At 39.0% G+C, this 17,717-nt stretch overlaps 1 protein-coding gene across 1 annotated transcript in view; it reads left to right on the top strand.

Annotated features, from left to right (window-relative positions):
• Nucleotides 1–17,717, top strand: part of SMURF2 (SMAD specific E3 ubiquitin protein ligase 2) — a 101,232-nt gene that overhangs the window by 45,792 nt on the left and 37,723 nt on the right. The window contains exons 5-9 of the mRNA XM_055131921.1: nucleotides 2,048–2,113; nucleotides 6,217–6,301; nucleotides 7,446–7,529; nucleotides 10,105–10,307; nucleotides 13,232–13,316. Coding sequence (XP_054987896.1) covers nucleotides 2,048–2,113; nucleotides 6,217–6,301; nucleotides 7,446–7,529; nucleotides 10,105–10,307; nucleotides 13,232–13,316 — 523 coding nt within the window. The remainder of the gene's footprint in view (nucleotides 1–2,047; nucleotides 2,114–6,216; nucleotides 6,302–7,445; nucleotides 7,530–10,104; nucleotides 10,308–13,231; nucleotides 13,317–17,717) is intronic.

Below are 17,717 nucleotides of genomic sequence, written 5' to 3'. Positions count from 1 at the left end.
AAATTTAATTTTATGTTTTTTGCTTTTTTGGGTCACACCCAGTGATAATCAGGGCTTACTTCTGGCTGTACACTCAGGAGTCACTCCTGGCAGTGATGGGGGACCATATGGGATACTGGGAATTGAACCCGGGTTGGCCGTTTGCAAGGGAAACACCCTACCCACTGTATTATTGCTCCAGCCCCTTAACACCTTTCTTTAAGGTGATTTCTGAAATAAAGTGGATTTTACTTTTGTGACTAGAGTGTTGAAAGTATCAGCTAGTGGGGATTTATTAATGAGTAAGAATGGTACAAAAGACTTTGGTGAAAATAACAGAAGTTACATGGACTGGAATGAGAGCTTGATGGACTGGCCCAGGTTTGAGTCCCAGCACTGCATGGTCCCCTGAGCACTACCAAGAGTGGCACCCGCCCAATCCTCATAACATGCTAGAAGGAGGCGGGGAGCAGTACCAGTTGTATCCCTAAAGCTAACAAAAAAGTAAAATACTAACAAGTTATAGAGGTCTGGAGAGATAATGTAGTGGATAGGTGCTTGCCTTGCACATGACTGATCCAGATTCTGTCTCTAGCATGCTGTATGCTCCCCTGAACCCCACCAGGAGTGATCTCTGAATATAGAACCAGGAATAAGCCCTGAGCACTGTTGGAATGAGTGACCCCCATCCCCCAAAAAAATAAATTATAAGAAAGTAAGCAGTGTTAGACATCTGTGTTAACCGCTTAACTATAGATCTGATTTAGAAACATTAGGACAAGGTCAGGGCTGGAGCAATAGCACAGTGGGTAGGGCATTAGTCTTGCATGCGGCTGACCTGGGTTCAATTCCTCCGTTCCTCTCGGAGGGCCCGGCAAGTACTGAGAGTATCCCACCCGCACAGCAAAGCCTGGCAGGCTACCCATGGCGTATTCGATATGCCAAAAACAGTAACAACAAGTCTCACAATGGAGACTTACTGGTGCCTGCTCGAGCAAATCGACGAACAATGGTACGACAGTGCAATAGTGCAGTGCTACAGAACAAGGTCAAGATATTGAAGTGAGGGGCTGGAGTGATAGCATAGAGGGTAGGGTGTTTGCCTTGCACGCGGCCGACCTGGGTTCGATTCCCAGCATCCCATATGGTCCCCTGAGCATCGCCAGGAGTGATTCCTGAGTGCAAAGCCAGGAATAACCCCTGAGCGTTGCCGGTATGGCCCAAAAAGAAAAAAAAAAAAAGTTATTGAAGTGATTATCTTCACTTTATTATCCATACTGGATTGACAGATTGGCTTTGCATCTGTATAATTAGTGCTACTAGGCAGTCTTTTTTTTTTTTTTTTTTTTGGTTTTTGGGTCACACCCAGCGATGCATAGGGGTCACTCCTGGCTCATGCACTCAGGAATTACTCTTGGTGGTGCTCGGAGGACCATATGGGATGCTGGGATTCGAACCCGGGTTGGCCTCGTGCAAGGCAAATGCCCTATCCGCTTTGCTATTGCTCCAGCCCCTACTAGGTAATCTTTTTATTTGGAGTATTTCCATTAGAATGTAGATGAATTACCTTTTCTTGACAGATTTTTTTTCTGTACAGTGGTGTCTCTAGATGAAGACAATATTTACATCAATATTTCTGACAGTTTTTCAACTCATACTGCTTCAAAATAGCTCTTGAGACAGTAGTTATTATTATTATTATTATTTATATTTATTTATTTATTTATTTATTGCTTTTTGGGTCACACCTGGCGATGCACAGTGGTTACTCCTGGCTCTGCACTCAGGAATTACTCCTGGCGGTGTTCAGGGGACCATATGGGATGCTGGGAATTGAACCCGGGTTGGCCGTGTGCAAGGCAAATGCCCTACCCGTTGTGCTATTGCTCCAGTCCCTGAGACACAATTAACAGACAATTTTAAACATTTGTTTCACCATTGAAACAATGGTATTTAAGTGGTAGCCCGAATTCCACTTAGAGTAAATGGAAGTTTACTATCTGTAGATCTTAATATCTCTGCAATCGGCTTTCTTTTTAATTGCTATTTTGTTGTTGATTTGAAATAGATCAGAGGTTGGATCTGTGCAAACTTGGGCCAAATGACAATGATACAGTTAGAGGACAGATAGTAGGTAAGTGTGAATTTTAAAGTGATGTGAATTGTTGCTTATTCAGATTGACCAAATTCTTTTTAAATCAAAGTATAGTAACTTGCTTCATTGTATTAGCATGAATTAAGTATGAGTGTTATGAAATATTTTGAGTAGTGGATCCAGGATCTAGGCTAACTTTAGAAACAACAAAATTATGAGGGGTCATGGATGTTATTCAGTAATAGAGCCATATATGCTTTGTATGTGTGAGGTCCTGCGTTTGATCCCCTCAGTACTGCAACTAAAAACAAAGCAAAGTTATAAATAATGAAAAAAAAAAGAACTGTATTGTTGTGAAGATTTGTTAATTTTTTTAGAAGGAAATTATTTTAAATTATACATTTAATAAAGCACTAATACACAGTTTATAAATAGTATTGAAAATTTTTTGAAAATAGGCCAGGGATGTAGTCATATTAGCATTCACATGTGGAAGGCCCTGGGTTTGATTCACTGTATAACCAAAATTTTCTGAAAAAAATCCTCAAATTGGATTTTAAGAGGAAAATAATTCTGTTGAACTCTCTAGTTATGTTTTTGTTAAAAATATTTGCACTGACTGAAAAAGAAATAGAATTGGGAATCATAGGACAGCATTGACTGGAAAAGGGGGAAAAATTGTTACATTAACTGATAAGGCATTTACTAGACTCATGGCTGAATTGACTAAGAGCAGGACTTTATATGAAATTTTATGAGACTTTTCTTAAGAATGAATGGATTGGGGCCGGAGCGATAGCACAGCGGGTAGGGCCTTGCAAGCGGACAACCCGGGTTCGATCCCTGGCATCCCATATGGTCCCCCAAGCACCGCCAGGAGTAATTCCTCAGTGCAAAGCCAGGAGTAACCCCTGAGCATCGCTGGGTGTGACCCAAAAAGCCAAAAAAAAAAAAAAAAGAATGAATGGATTGGACCAGAGTGATAGCCCAGTGGGCTGGAGTGAATGCTTTGCGTGCTGGAAGCCTGAGACAGATCCCTGAAACCACATTTCCAGTGTTGAATATCTTAACACTTCGTACTTTGTCATTAGATCCCGAGCATCGTCCCCAGTGGTGTGGGCCCCCAAAGAGCATGGACCCCCAAAATATGTTATGGATTGAGTTGATTGTAGAGATTTAATCAAGTTAATAGCATGATAAGAGACTAATGTATATTTCTTTGAGGCTTCTTAAAGATGATAAATGTCATTGGAGGGACCAGAGAGATGACATAGTTGTTAAGGTGCATGCCTTGCCATGTTTCCAACCTTGGTTTCTTTATTTTTTGTTTGTTTGTGGGTCACACCCAGCAGTGCTGAGGGGTTTCTTGGCTCTGCACTCAGGAATCCTGGCAGTGCTCAGGTTACCATATGAGATGCCAAGGATTGAATCTGGGTGTGCTGTGTACAAGGCAAATGCCCTACCTGCTGTATATGTCTCTGGCCCCTTCAGATTTGGTCCCTAAAACATGTTTCCCTAAGCATTGTCAGGTGCAGTCCTGGAGGCCCATAAACACTATTGAGGGGGTCCAGGTAATAGTCCCTAACACTGCAGGGCCTGAGTAATATTGTGTGTTCTTGGCTGCCTGAGAATCACTAGGAGGTTGCACCACTTCTCTCTCCCCCACGCACAGGAAAACTGAAAATGTCATTGGAATCTTACCAAGAGAATTTTAAATAAGATAATCTAATTATGAGCCTATCAGAGATATCATTTTACAGACTAGTTAGACTCATGTTTAGGGAATTGCCAGTTAACAACTTAACAAAGTCCTGTCATAATTTTCATAGGGAAATTTCTACACCACAGCATTATTGATAATTCTCCAGTTACTAAGAGAGAAAAATAAAAGGTCTCAGAATTAATCCTGGCATTGCAAGACTTTGCAATGTAATGTTATTTAGTACATTACATGTTGTTTGACAGTTAAGCCTAGTGACAATGAAGTAGCTTTACTAAGTATAAATTTACATTTGTAAAAGTAGCAATATCAGAGATAAACTTGAGTGTGCTACATTAAAAAAGTTTTATTTAACATTCATGTATTTTTAGTTAATAAATTTCAATAAGCATTTCAGTGTTGTTTTTTTTTTTTTCTCTTTTTTGGTTTTTGGGCTACTCCTGGTAGTGCTAAGGGCTTACTCTTGGTTCTGCACTCAGGGTTAACTTCTGATGAGACTAAGGCAACCATACTGGATTCTAGGGATTAACCCTGGTAGCGGAATGCAAGGCAAGCACCCTATCTGCTATACCATTTCTCTGGCCTCTCAGTAGTTTTCTTTATAAAAACTGATTCATTTTCAGCACAGTTTTTTTAAAACATGTGCTTTTATTTTCTGAGGACTTTATTAGTATAATCTTTAAAAATGGAGCTTTTAGAGACAAGAGGGATAGTATAGTAAGATAGAATAATAAGGATGCTTGCCGTGCATGTAGTTCACTTGGGTTCAGTTCCCCACACTTCATATGATCCTCCAAGACCCACTCCGCCCTCCCCTAGAATGATTCCTGAATTCAGAGCCCAGAGTAAGCCCTGAGCACAGCTGGGTATAGTCTCAAAACAAAACAAACAAGAGAAAGTGGCGCTTATATAAAAACAGTATATTGAAATGACTAATTTTTTCCACAATCTTTCAGTTCTGAATATTTTAGAATGTTGAATGAAAGTTCATAGAATAAATGATTTTAAGATATCATACTTCCTCATGTAATTTACTAATCCTTGAGGTTGTGTAGGGTCAAGTTTGCCTTTTTGCCAAACTTTTAAAAAGAGTTAAAGACTACCAGAGCAGCAAGAAGGACTTATCACCCAGCTTTCATATTATCCAATTTGAAACGATCTAAGCCTGAAGAATGTTCAGGGTTTTATTTTTAAAAAATTTGTTTGTTTTGGTTACACCCGGAGATGCTCAGGTTCTGCACTCAGGAATTACCCCTGGTGGTGCTCAGGTAACCATATGGGATGCTGGGGATTGAACCTGGGTCAGTTGTATGCAAGGCAAACACCCTACTCTCTGTACTATTGCTCCAGCCCCTCAATTTTGTTGAAGGTCACAGCACTCTTTAGTAGAGGTTGTTCCAGAGCTCACACCTCTTGTGTGAAAAAATACAAAGATAGCTTTATACTATATTGGATGATTGTGTACTATTCTAACTCATTGAATCCAAAGATTGAGAACAATCCCTTCTTCAAAGAGCATAGTGTATATATGAATATATATATATGTAAATTTATTTTATTTTTATTTTTAATTTAATTTTTTTTGCTTTTTATGTCACACCTGGTGATGCTCAGGGGTTACTCCTTGCTCTGCACTCAGGAATTACTCCCAGGGTGCTCAGGGGACCATATGGGATGCTGGGAATTGAACCTGGGTCGGCCGCGTGCAAGGCAAATGCCCTGCCTGCTGTGCTATTGCTCTAGCCCCGCATAGTATATTTTATAAAAGATGGGTCAAGAATTAAAGCTGGGTTCTGTGGGTAGGGCACTTGCCTTCTTTCTACACAGATAATCCTATAAGATCCTGTGAGCTCCTTCAGGAGTGATGCTTAGCACCGCCGGGTGTGGCACCAGAACAAATGAACAAAAGAACTCAGAATTAATGTGAACTTTTCAAAGTCATCTCTGTGAATGTGGCTTTCATATTAGGCTTCTTCAGAAGCATATTGGTAGCTTTGCATTACACTATTAAAATGAGGGAAAAGGAATTAACTCCTCTCCATGAGCATGCTAAAGAAAACATAATGCTTAAGAAAACCTAATAAATTTAATATCACTGAAAAGGAGAAATCTCTTGGAAAAATCACTGTTTACAGGGACCTTGCAAGTATGAGGACACAAGTTTAGTTGCCATGTTACTCACAGCAGTGCACCTGAGTACCACAGCCACCTCTGCATTCTCCAGAATGCATAGATGCGTCATGTTTGTGTGCTTGCCTCTGAAGGGATGGGCAGGGAAAGAAAGAGCTGCACAGGATTACTCGGAAACAGAGTTTATTTTAAATTTAAAGATAAGCTGAGTCAGATCATTAAATGTGTATCTTTTTAAAGTTAAAGTATTTCTTTTTAGTTCTGTGACTCTTAATAGTGTCTTGTTTAATAGTAAGTCTTCAGTCCAGAGATCGAATAGGCACAGGAGGACAAGTTGTGGACTGCAGTCGTTTGTTTGATAATGACTTACCGGATGGGTAAGTAAAGATTATTAGAGAATTATGTACATCATATCCTTAAAATATTGAGATAAATTAGTGTTGTTTCCTATTTGTGAAATTTGTATACTGGTTTTAGAGTTTAGTTTTTCCTTATACTTAAGAAAATTTGAGAGATCTTATTACGATAAATGTATAAAATAGACCATGAATCAGTTACATTAAATTTGTTTATAAACAGTTTTCACTAGGAAACAAATTAAATTTGACAAATATATTCTGTAAATGTTATTAAATGAAGAAGAAAAGCTTGATTAAATTATTTGAAATAGGCATATGAATGAATATCTGAAAAACTGCTGTTTAGTAGTATGGGATAGAGACTTTTGGCAATGGTAATTAGAATAATGAATATTGTGTATGCATGTGTCAGATAATGCTGTAAGCACTTTATATACAGTATGTCATTGAGTTCTCATAGCATGGGATTCTGAAATTAGATCACCTTTTTCTTACTATCTTTGCATATTTAATCAGTGTATTTAACTCTCAATTTTTGGTTTATATTTATTTACAAAAGTATGATGATAAATAGTATAGTGTACATTATAAGACATGAATGAAATCACTTGTAGACTCCTTAATGTAATGTCTACATATAGCTAGTGCTTAATAATTAGCTCACTATTGCTATTACTGTTATTATTATCGTTATTTATTTACTTATTTATTTGTTTTTTTGGTTTGTTTTTGTTTTTGGGTCACACCTAGCGATGCACAGGGGTTACTCCTGGCTTTGCACTCAGGAATTACTTCTGGCTGTGCTCAGGGGACCATATGAGATGCTGGGGATCGAACCCGGGTCGGCCGCCTTACCCGCTGTGCTATCACTCCAGCCCCATCGTTATTCATTTAACAAATTAAATAACCTGAGTTTTAGAAGTTAAGAAACTTTTCTAAAAGTAGTAAATGGCAGAACTGGAACACACAAAAAAAATTTGATTCAAGAGTCCATTGCATATTGATCCTTCTGTCTTTATACTTTTTTTTTTTCCCAGCCCCCCCCTTTTTTTTTAATCTTGATTTTTAGCAGCAGATGTCTTTTTTCCTTGGTTTTTGCAGTGAAAACATTCAGTTTTCAGCTTTGTATTAATGACTTTATCTCTCAAAATTTTTCCCTAAGCTGGGAAGAAAGGCGAACTGCCTCTGGAAGAATCCAGTATCTAAACCACATAACAAGAACTACCCAATGGGAACGCCCAACACGGTAAAAAAATACAAATATTTTCCTGTGATATATGCTCATTAGCTTACTTTCTCAAGCTTTCCCAGATTTTCCTCCTTGGTTTATATACTATAAATCAGTAAATCTTATAAGTGCCAATGTTATTTTTAAAAAGTAATTTTCAATAAGGATTTTTTAGCAGGTTATCCTGTTATTATAGTTCCTGTGCCTCCATTAATATCCAACAAAATTTATCAAATGAGTTATGTGAATAAATTGAAATGTCATCTTCCTTGTGAAATTCTAGAATTTTGTTTTTATTTCTTTTGAGTCATACTTGGCAATGCCCAGTAATTATTCCTGGCTGTGCTCAGGGGACCATATGGGATGCTGGGGATTGAACTTGGGTTGGCTGTGTGTAAGGCAAATGCCCTACCCACTGTACTATTACTCTGCCCCTTTGAATTATGTTTTAGATTCAAATTGAATTATTAGATGACTATAATTCCATATATACAGGATTCTTATTTATTCAATCATGTTAGAGGGTAATTGTAATTATACTGGATTGTATCCAGTTAAGTCTGATCAAGATAAAAATCAGATGCTCTGTGACTAAACGGAAAGGCACCTGACTTTGAGTGAGGTATAGGGGATATTGGAACGTATAAAGAAAAACTAAAGTAGGGGAACTTCTGGACTAAAAAATCCTGAAGAATGTGAGGATTTGACTGAGTAAGAGAAGGGAGATAAGTGAAGCGTTCAGGGAAGTGATAAAAGCCATCATTTATTTATTTAAAAAAATTTTTTTTAAGTTTATTGAATCACCATGGGATAGTTACAAGTTTTCATGTTTGGGTTACAATCTCACAATGATCAAACACCCAACCCTCCACCAGTGCGCATTCCCTACCACCGATATCCCCAGTATACCCTTCCTTTCCCATTCTCCCCCTGTCTCCATGGCAGACAATATTCCCCATAATCTCTACTTTTGGGCATTATGGCTTGCAACACAGACACTGAGAGGTCATAGTGTTTGTTCCATTATCTACTTTCGACAGCCATAATTTTTTTTCACTAAATGGTTGCATACCTTCTGTTGTGCTCAGCATTTGGCCTATAATTATGTACAGGGGAGTAAGGCATGTCTTCATGAAATAATAAAAAAAATGGAAATAAGATAATCTTTAGAAAATACAAGGAATTACTTTTTAAGTAATGGAAAATGAGTAGGATAAGTAGATTAATTTACTCCAACCCACTCCCCACCTTAATTTTTTTTTTTATTGGGCCACACTTGTGGTGTTCAGGACTTGCTCCTAGCTCCGGCTCAGAAGTCAGTCTTGGAGAGGCTCAAGGGACACATGGGGTGCCGAGGATTGAGCCTGATTTGGCCACATGTAAGGCAAGCACCCGCCCGCTCTATTATCTGGTTCCTCTTTTTAATTAAAAAAATAGAGCAAGATCTTGAGAAACAGCTCAACCGGCTAGAGTCCTTGCTTTACATGTAAGAGGCCCAGGTTTGATTCCCTGGTGCTGTATTCCCCTGAACAGCTTCTGAGCATTGCCAAGTGTGGCCTAAAACCCGCCCCCTTCCCCAAAATAAAAATATAAGAATAAAATTTGCCACCTCTATTCAGTGTATTTTGTCTTGCTTTACACCTGCCCTACTTTTTCTGAGTAGGCAGGTGTAAGATCTAGACATTTACCAACTTTTATTAGCTCTACTTATTTTATTAATTATATGTTTAATTTTCTTTTTTTTGCTTTTTGGGGGTCACACCTGGTGATCCACAGGGGTTACTCCTGGCTCTGCACTCAGGAATTACTTCTGGCGGTGCTTGGGAGATCATATGGGATGCTGAGGATCAAACCCGGGTTGGCTGTATACAAGGCAAACGCCCTACCCCCTGTACTATAGCTCCAGCCCTCTGCTTAACTGAGTTATTTGCTTAACTCATTGAATCATAGAGGTTTCTCTACTACCATTCTCTGGTTAAAGCTTATCTCATAATGTCATTAAATTTATTTTCTTTGAGGGTTGTACTTCTGTATTCAACTGCCAAGTGGGGGAAAATAAGAAAAGGAAAAAGAACAAACTACAAAGGATTTTATTGAAGCCGAAATTCAATTTTTATTGCACATATGAATATGACCTTGTGTTGGTCTTAATTCTGTTTCCTTCTAATTCATTTAACTGAGCAATTGACTTTAATGTCAACATGTATAAAATTAATGTTGCAAATGTTGTAAATTGTTTAAAAACTAACTCTAATTTCCTCTTTTTTTGGGGGGGGGTTTGTGGGCTTTTGAACCATATCTGGCAATACTCAGGGGTCACTCCTAATTGGGGAACCATATTAGATGCCAGAGATTGAACTGGAGTTGGTCACATGCAAAGCAAACACCTTAACCCCTATACTGTCTCATGACTTCAATAGATTGGAAACTATTGAAGGAACAGTTAGAAATTTCATCCATTGTTTCATAATACACTTTATACTTGTGTATTTCTTTGTAAGTGATCTTGTAGTACATATATATATAGTAGTTTAGAATACTCTGCTTTTGATATCTGAATTGATTAACCTTTTTTCCTGTTATTTTTCATTAGACCAGCTTCTGAATATTCTAGTCCTGGCAGACCTCTCAGCTGCTTTGTTGATGAGAACACTCCAATTAGTGGAACAAACGGTGCAACATGTGGACAGTCTTCAGATCCCAGACTGGCAGAGAGGAGAGTCAGGTCACAACGCCATAGAAATTATATGAGCAGGACACATTTACATACTCCTCCAGACCTACCAGAAGGCTATGGTATGGAAACTCGCAGAGGCAGATAAAGTGATTTATTTCATATGCTAAGAAAATTAAGGAAATCAACTCTCAAAGAAGTTATTAACCTGGGCTAATGGATTCTGCATGAAAGTAAAAGTAAATGTAAAACCTTACAGTTAAAAAAATCTTTGAAGACTAACCAATAACTTATCCTTGGGTTTGTTATTTGACTTAGCTTTATTACTTTTTTATAATACAATGAGATGATACTTCCACTTTTTATCACTAAGGTATTGTAATATGAGACATTTGGAAACAACTTTGTAAGTTGGCACTGAATAAAGGTAAAGTGGTATTGTTACTATGGACTCTGAAATAAGACCTTAAATATAATCTTCTAGACATACGTAGAAATAATTTCTGGGGCATAATTCAGAATTTCTTTAATTGTTGGTTATTAGTCATTGGTTTATTATTGTAAATGATTTATTCACTTATGTTATAAAACTTATAATTTATTAGATTTAATAGAATTTCACCTGGAAGATGACATGAATTTTCATATTGACTCTTTAAATTAATCACAAGTTGTAAATATTCCTCAGTAGAATAAACTTGGTGCTCCTTGCTTAACACTAATCAGTTACATCCTTGACTTCTGAATTTATAATTATTTTGAGCTAATAGTGACACCTAATGACCAACATGGGGAATTGCCTGGTGTCATTTGTGTTCAATTTTTCTTCAAAAACTTTTATGTAAATGTGATTCTTTTTTTTTTTTGCTTTTTGGGTCACACCCGGCAATGCACAGGGGTTACTCCTGGCTCTGCACTCAGGAATCACCCCTGGCGGTGCCTAGGGGACCATATGGGTTGCTGGGAATCGAACCTGGGTCGGCCGCGTGCAAGGCAAACGCCCTACCCGCTGTGCTATTGCTCCAGCCCTGTAAATGTGATTCTAAATTTAGTTTTTAATTCTTATCTTTGGGGTCCCACACTCGGCAGTGCTTAGGACTTATTTCTTGCTCCATGCCCAGGGATTATTCCTGGTGCTGCTTGGGGGACATATGTGGTACCAGGGGTGAACCTAGGTTGTCTATTTGTAAGGCAAGTGCTTTACCCACTGTACTAGCTCTTTGGTCCCTGCTAAATATATTTTTTAAACTCAAAAAGATATTGCTGTGTGGAGTCATAATGATATGACTGGATTGAACCCTAGAGTCTTGCACATCCACATGTGCCACCTTGAACTTATTAACTTATCCATCCTGGCCCCCTTGAATTTATTAACTTATTTTGGGGCCACACCTAGTAGACTCAATGGCTGCTCTTGGTGGTGTCAGGGATCAAATTTTGACTCCTGCGTGCAGCACATACGCTCTATACCATTGAACTATCTGCCCCCCCCAATTTTTTTTTTTTCTTTTTGGGTCATACCCAGCAAGCTCAGGGATTACTCCTGGCTCATGCACTCATAATTACTTCTGGTGGTGCTCGAGGGACCATATGGGATGCTGGAACTCGAACCCGGGTCAGCCGCATGCAAGGCAAATGCCTTACCCACTGTGCTGTCGCTCCAGCCCCATGGCCCCCAACATATTTTAACACATTTATTCATTTATTGAATCACTGTGAGAGACACAGTTATAAAAGTTATAAAGTTGTTCATGATTGGGTTTCAGTCATACAGTGTTCCATCACCTGCCCCTTCACCAGTGTACATTTCCCAAGTTTCCTTCCCACTTCACTTCCCCGCCAAATAAACATTTTAATTTTTTTTTGGTTTTTTTTTTTGCTTTTTGGGTCATACCCGATGATGCACAGGGGTCACTCCTGGCTCTGCACTCAGGAATTACCCCTGGCGGTGCTCAGGGGACCATATGAGATGCTGGGAATCAAACCCGGGTCGGCCGTGTGCAAGGCAAATGCCCTACCCGCTGTGCTATCACTCCAGCCCCAGAGTTTTTCAGTTTTTTATTTTCAAATAATTAAAAGGAAAAAAAAAAGACTAAGGAACACCATTGAAGAGTTGAAGAAACCCTTTCACAGACTTCTTGTCTTTTTTCTCAGTACCTTGAATTAATTTCACCTTTCTGTTTTTCCTTCCCCAGTATGCATACTTGCTCTTAACTCTTCTCTTCCTAATTTGGCTATCTTGTCATCTTTGTCTTTTTGCTGTTGGATTTTTGGGTCACACCCGGTGCTGCTCAGGTTACTCCTGACTCTGCTCAGACCACCAGAGATCACTGCTGGTGGTCTTGGGGGACCACATGGGATGCCAGTGATTGAACCGGGGTTGACCGTGTTGAAAGCACTTGCCCTACTCCCTATACTATGCTCTGGCCCCCTCCATCTTTGCCTGTTTAGTCTCCTGCGCATTCCATCCTTTTTGCTTCCGTGTGAGTACAGATATCTTTAGCGAGTATATCTTTATGGAGAAAAAAACCCTTGGCTTTAGAATAAAAATAGGCATAATAGAAAAGTATTATCAGCCTGCATACTATTCTAAAGTTTCTGTGTCTTCATACTCTCCCCAAAGTTAATAGTCTTTTCCCCCCAGACTTTCTTTTGTTCCCTTCAGGTTCCATATTTAAGACATATAGAATCATTCCTTTATTCTTGCTTTATAATTATTAGTACTGTGACAATTTTACTTTATGTTTTCCACTGTATTATGTTTAATATTTAAGTCATTGTCACTGTCATCCCGTTGATTGTCGACTAATATTTAAGCCAAGATATAAAAATGGCTGACTTTTAGATGAGATGGTGACCCTCATATTTATAATACTGTTTCCAGATAAAGATACATTCTGAGTTAAAACAAGTGATTTTGTGAAGCCCTATTTTAGTAATAAAGTTGATTAGCAATTTGCGGAATTTTCTGATTAATATAATATCCTCTTGTTTGTAGCTGTCCTGGGTTTGAATATTCTCAATATATATATATTTTATTTTACAGAGCAGAGGACAACACAGCAAGGTCAGGTTTATTTCTTACATACTCAGACTGGGGTGAGCACTTGGCATGATCCACGGGTGCCTAGGTAAGAACATTTTCTGAACATTCTTAATATTTGTTTTAGGTTAACAAATTAGGTAGATTTCTTAATTTTTTTTCACTTAAAATTTAAAGAAAATTAGTCACTGTGATTTACAAAACTGTTAATCATAGGGTTTCATGCGTGCAACATTCCAATACCACACCACCAGCACACTCTACTTGTGTTTTTGCTTCCCTTTATCATTGTCTTATGGTCCCCAACCTTTAATCTCATCCCCACCCCACCTGTATCTCCCCACCCTGGTAAGTTAAAGTAAGTAGTTCAGTTCTGCTGCTTTTGGTCATTTATTTCCTTACTATGCTTCCTTTTATTTTCATTTTCTTCTTTTTCTTCATTTTAATTATATTCTTTATATCCTACATATGAAAGAGATTATTCTATATTTCCTTTCCTGCTTACTGACTACATTCAGCATGATACTGTTTCTATTATTTATTTTTTCTTGGTTTTTGGACCATAACTGATGATCCTCAGGGGATGCTCCTGGCTCTGCACTCAGGAATGAACTCCTAGCATTGCCTGGGGGACCATATGGAATGCTGAGGATTGAAACTGGGTCTGCTGTGTGCCAGGCAAGCACCCAACTAGCTCTACTGTGTCTCCAGGCCTTGTTTTTATTCTTTTAAAAAAATTTATATGTTTATTTTGATTTTTGAATGACACCCAGCAATGTTCAGGTCTTACTCCTAGTTTAGCACTCAGGAATCATTCCTGGTGGTGTTCTGGAGAACACCATATGGGGTGACTGGGATTAAATCAGGGTTGGCCAAGTGCAAGGCAGTGCCTTACCTGCTGTACTCTCTCTTTGGCCCCAGGTTATCTGTTTCATGTTTTCCAGTCTCATTGTGGGGGGAGGTGGTATCTCATTGTTTTGATTTGCAATGATGACAAGTGATGCAGAGCATTTTTGTACACCTATTGGCCATCTGTATTGGTGTCTTCTTTCTGTTCATCTCTTCTCCCCATTTTTTGATGATGTTTTGTTTTTTAGAGGTTTTAACTAGTCACCATAAATTACAAAATTACTCATAATTGAGTCTGATGGCATACAGTATTCCAACACCAGTCCCTTCACAATTGTGTACTTCCCTCTAACAATGTCCCCAGTTCCCTTCTCACCCCACTGCCTGCCTCAGTGGCAGGCACTTTTTTTTTTCTCTTTCTAGGCTCTGTGGTTTACAGTACTGTTACTAATAGGATATCATGCACAACACTTTAGTATTCCAGTTTCTGTCGAGAACATTTCCAGTCCCCCCACCAAGTTGCCTAGTGAAGACCAGTTCTCATGTTCTTTTTTTTCTGTTGCCTTTGGACATTTGTTACTCCCCTACTATGTTTATATACTGCATAGGAGAGAGATCATTTTTTGTCCCTTTCCTTCTCACTATTTTACTCAGCATGATACTGTCCAGACCCATCTTGTAGCAGCAACTTGAATGACTTCATCTTTTCTTATGGTCAGTTAGTATTTTATTCTGTTTATCTACCATATTCCTTTATCTGGTGTTCTTGGGCACTTGGGTTGTTTCCAGATTTTGTCTTTTATGGATAGTGCTGCAGTGAACATTGGAGTGCAAGTGTCTTTTCTGGATTGTATTTTTGGGCCCTTTGGACGTATTCTTAGGAATGGAATTGCTGCATCCTATAGAAGCTCAATTCCTAGATTTTTTAAGGAATTATTTGACATTACTGCGGCCTATGAATGAGGGTGAATTTTCCTCCATCTACACTACCAGTGGGTAGAGGTTTTGTTGTTGGTGGTGGTGTTATTTTGGTTTTGTTCGTGGGCCACACCCAGCGGTGCTCAGGGTTTACTCCTGGCTTAGCACTCAGGTATCACCCCTTATAGTGCTCAGGGGAACATATAGGATGCCAGGGATCAAATCTGGGGTTGCAGAGTGTGAGGCCCGCGCCCTATCTGCTGTACTCTCTCTCTAGCCCGGGGTTGAGGTTTTGCTGTGGCAGAGACAGACAGAGAACTCAGCAGGTACATTAAGTCTCACTTTTGCTGACCTTTTAGGTGGGATAAAATGACTCTGCTTGCTGAGTTCCAGGTGGGGCAGGCTGATCCAGTGATCCTTGCAGTGCCTGCAGGTCACATGGGTACCGTTTTGTCATGGTTTTTCTGACACAGAGCTGCTTGTTTTTTTTCTTTGACAAGTACTTTATATATCTTGGATATTGACCCTTTGTCAGATGAATGGCAAATATTTTCTCCCATTCTGTGGATTTTTTTTTTATTCTGGTCGTTTATTTATTTATTTTTGCTTTTTGGGTCACACCCAGCAATGCTCAGGGGTTACTCCTGGCTTTGCACTCAGGAGTTACTCCTGGCGGTACTCAGTCACACCCAGCGTTGCACAGGGGTTACTCTTGGCTCATGCACTCAGGAATTACTCCTGGGGGTGCTTGGGGGACCATATTCAATCCAAGTCGGCGGTACGCAAGGCAAATGCTCTACCTGGTGCTATCGCTCCAGCCCATGGCATTATTTTAAAGACACAGATCAAATGCTATTGAAATTTTTTTTGTTTGTTTTGGAGCAATATATGGTGGTGCTCAGGGCTTGCTCCTGGTTCTGTGCTCAGGGATTGCAGTTGATGGGAATCAGAAAATAGTATGTGGTACTGCGGATCAAACTCAGGTTGGATGTGTGTAAGGCAGGTGATTTGCCCAGTCTTAATTTCTGTATTCCTGTTGAAATTTATATTGAAATAATAAAGCCCTTTGAATTGCCAAGGCAATCCTAGGAAAAACCAGCATGGGAAGGTCTTTATTTTCCAACTTTAAATTGCACTATAAAGGTATAGAAATCAAGATATCGTGATGCTTGAGACTCTTAGACTCAGCATACTTGTGTACATGGAATAGAGACTCTAAGACCAGTGGAATAGAATTGACAAACGAGAGTCAGATCCTCAGGTATATAGGCATCTAACCTTTGACAAAGGAGCTAAGATTATGAATTGAAACAAGGAAATCATCTTCAACAAGTGGTGCTGGGAAAACTGATCATTCACATGTGAAAAAATGAATTCATACACCCCCCCCATCTCACACTTTGCAGAAAAGTCAGTTTATAGTGGATTAAAGACATTGATATCAGACCAGAATCCTTAAGTTACATTGAGGGAAAACCTAGGGAGAACCTTCATGACATTGAATCTTGAGGCATCTTCAGTGATTTTCTTTACACTCATTTAACCAAATTATGTAAGAGTTTTATTATTTCTGATAGTCATTCTGATTTAACATTTAGTTTCTACGTCTGCAGTTTCCCTACCCTACTTACCTTTCCAACCTGTAGGAACTTTTAAAAAATTGGTTTGAGGACCTGGAAGATGAGTTTAAAACATCTTCCAGTGGGAAGACGAGCCCTGTCTGCTGTACCCTGTCTGCTGTCTCTGGCCCCAGATGTATTCTTTCATTTTAATGATCCTTTTTGTTTTTTAGTTTATTCTTTGGGGAGTAGATTGGGACCACACCTGCTGGTGCTTGGGCGACCATACACAGTTCTGGAGAACAAATTAGGTTTGGCTGCATTTCACGCAAACACCTTAACCCATATATATCTCTCTGACCTCTAGAGTCTTTAAAAAATAAACTGAAGGGGAGAAGGCAGCTGGAATAGAGAAGGGATCACTAAGAAAATGATGGCTAGAGGAATCGGTCGGGATGGGAGATGTGTGTTGAAAGTAGATAATGGACCAAACATGATGACCTCTCAGTGTCTGTGTTGCGAGCCATAATGCCCAGAAGTAGAGAGAGATTATAGGGAATATTGTCTGCCATGGAGGCAGGGGGGGTATACCCGGGATATTGGTGGTAGGGAATGTGCACTGGTGGAGGGATGGGTGTTTGATCATTATGTGATTGTAACACAAACATGAAAGCTTGTAACCATCTTGTGGTGATTCAATAAAATTAAAAAAAAATTTTTTTCAATGCAAAAGCAAAAAACAAAACAAAACAAAATTCCCCAGACATGTGCTTACTCCTAAAAATTTCTCGTTGATATTTGTCTTTGGAATTGTACTCTTGAAATGTTGCTTATTAAAATTTTTATTTCTAACAGTGCTTTGGGTTCTAGTTCTATGTTTTATAGTTTCTAAACTTGTCATCATATTTTTGTTTCCTGAAATTTTTTGTGATCTTTGTAAGTTTTTTGTTTGCTGTCAGTTGGTTAGAGTTCTATGGCCCTAATTGGGAGTTGGGAAGTTTTCCTGGCAACAGTTCATTGTTCTTTTTTTTTTTTTTTTTTTTTTTTTTGCTTTTTGGGTCACACCTGGCGATGCACAGGGGTTACTCCTGGCTCTGCACTCAGGAATTACCCCTGGCGGTGCTCAGGGGACCATATGGGATGCTGGGATTCGAACCCGGGTT

This window comes from Sorex araneus, chromosome 3 (assembly GCF_027595985.1).
Source record: "Sorex araneus isolate mSorAra2 chromosome 3, mSorAra2.pri, whole genome shotgun sequence".
Taxonomy (NCBI): domain Eukaryota; kingdom Metazoa; phylum Chordata; class Mammalia; order Eulipotyphla; family Soricidae; genus Sorex; species Sorex araneus.
The sequence above is the reverse complement of the archived record's forward strand: the minus strand, read 5'-3'. Positions and strand labels throughout refer to the sequence as shown.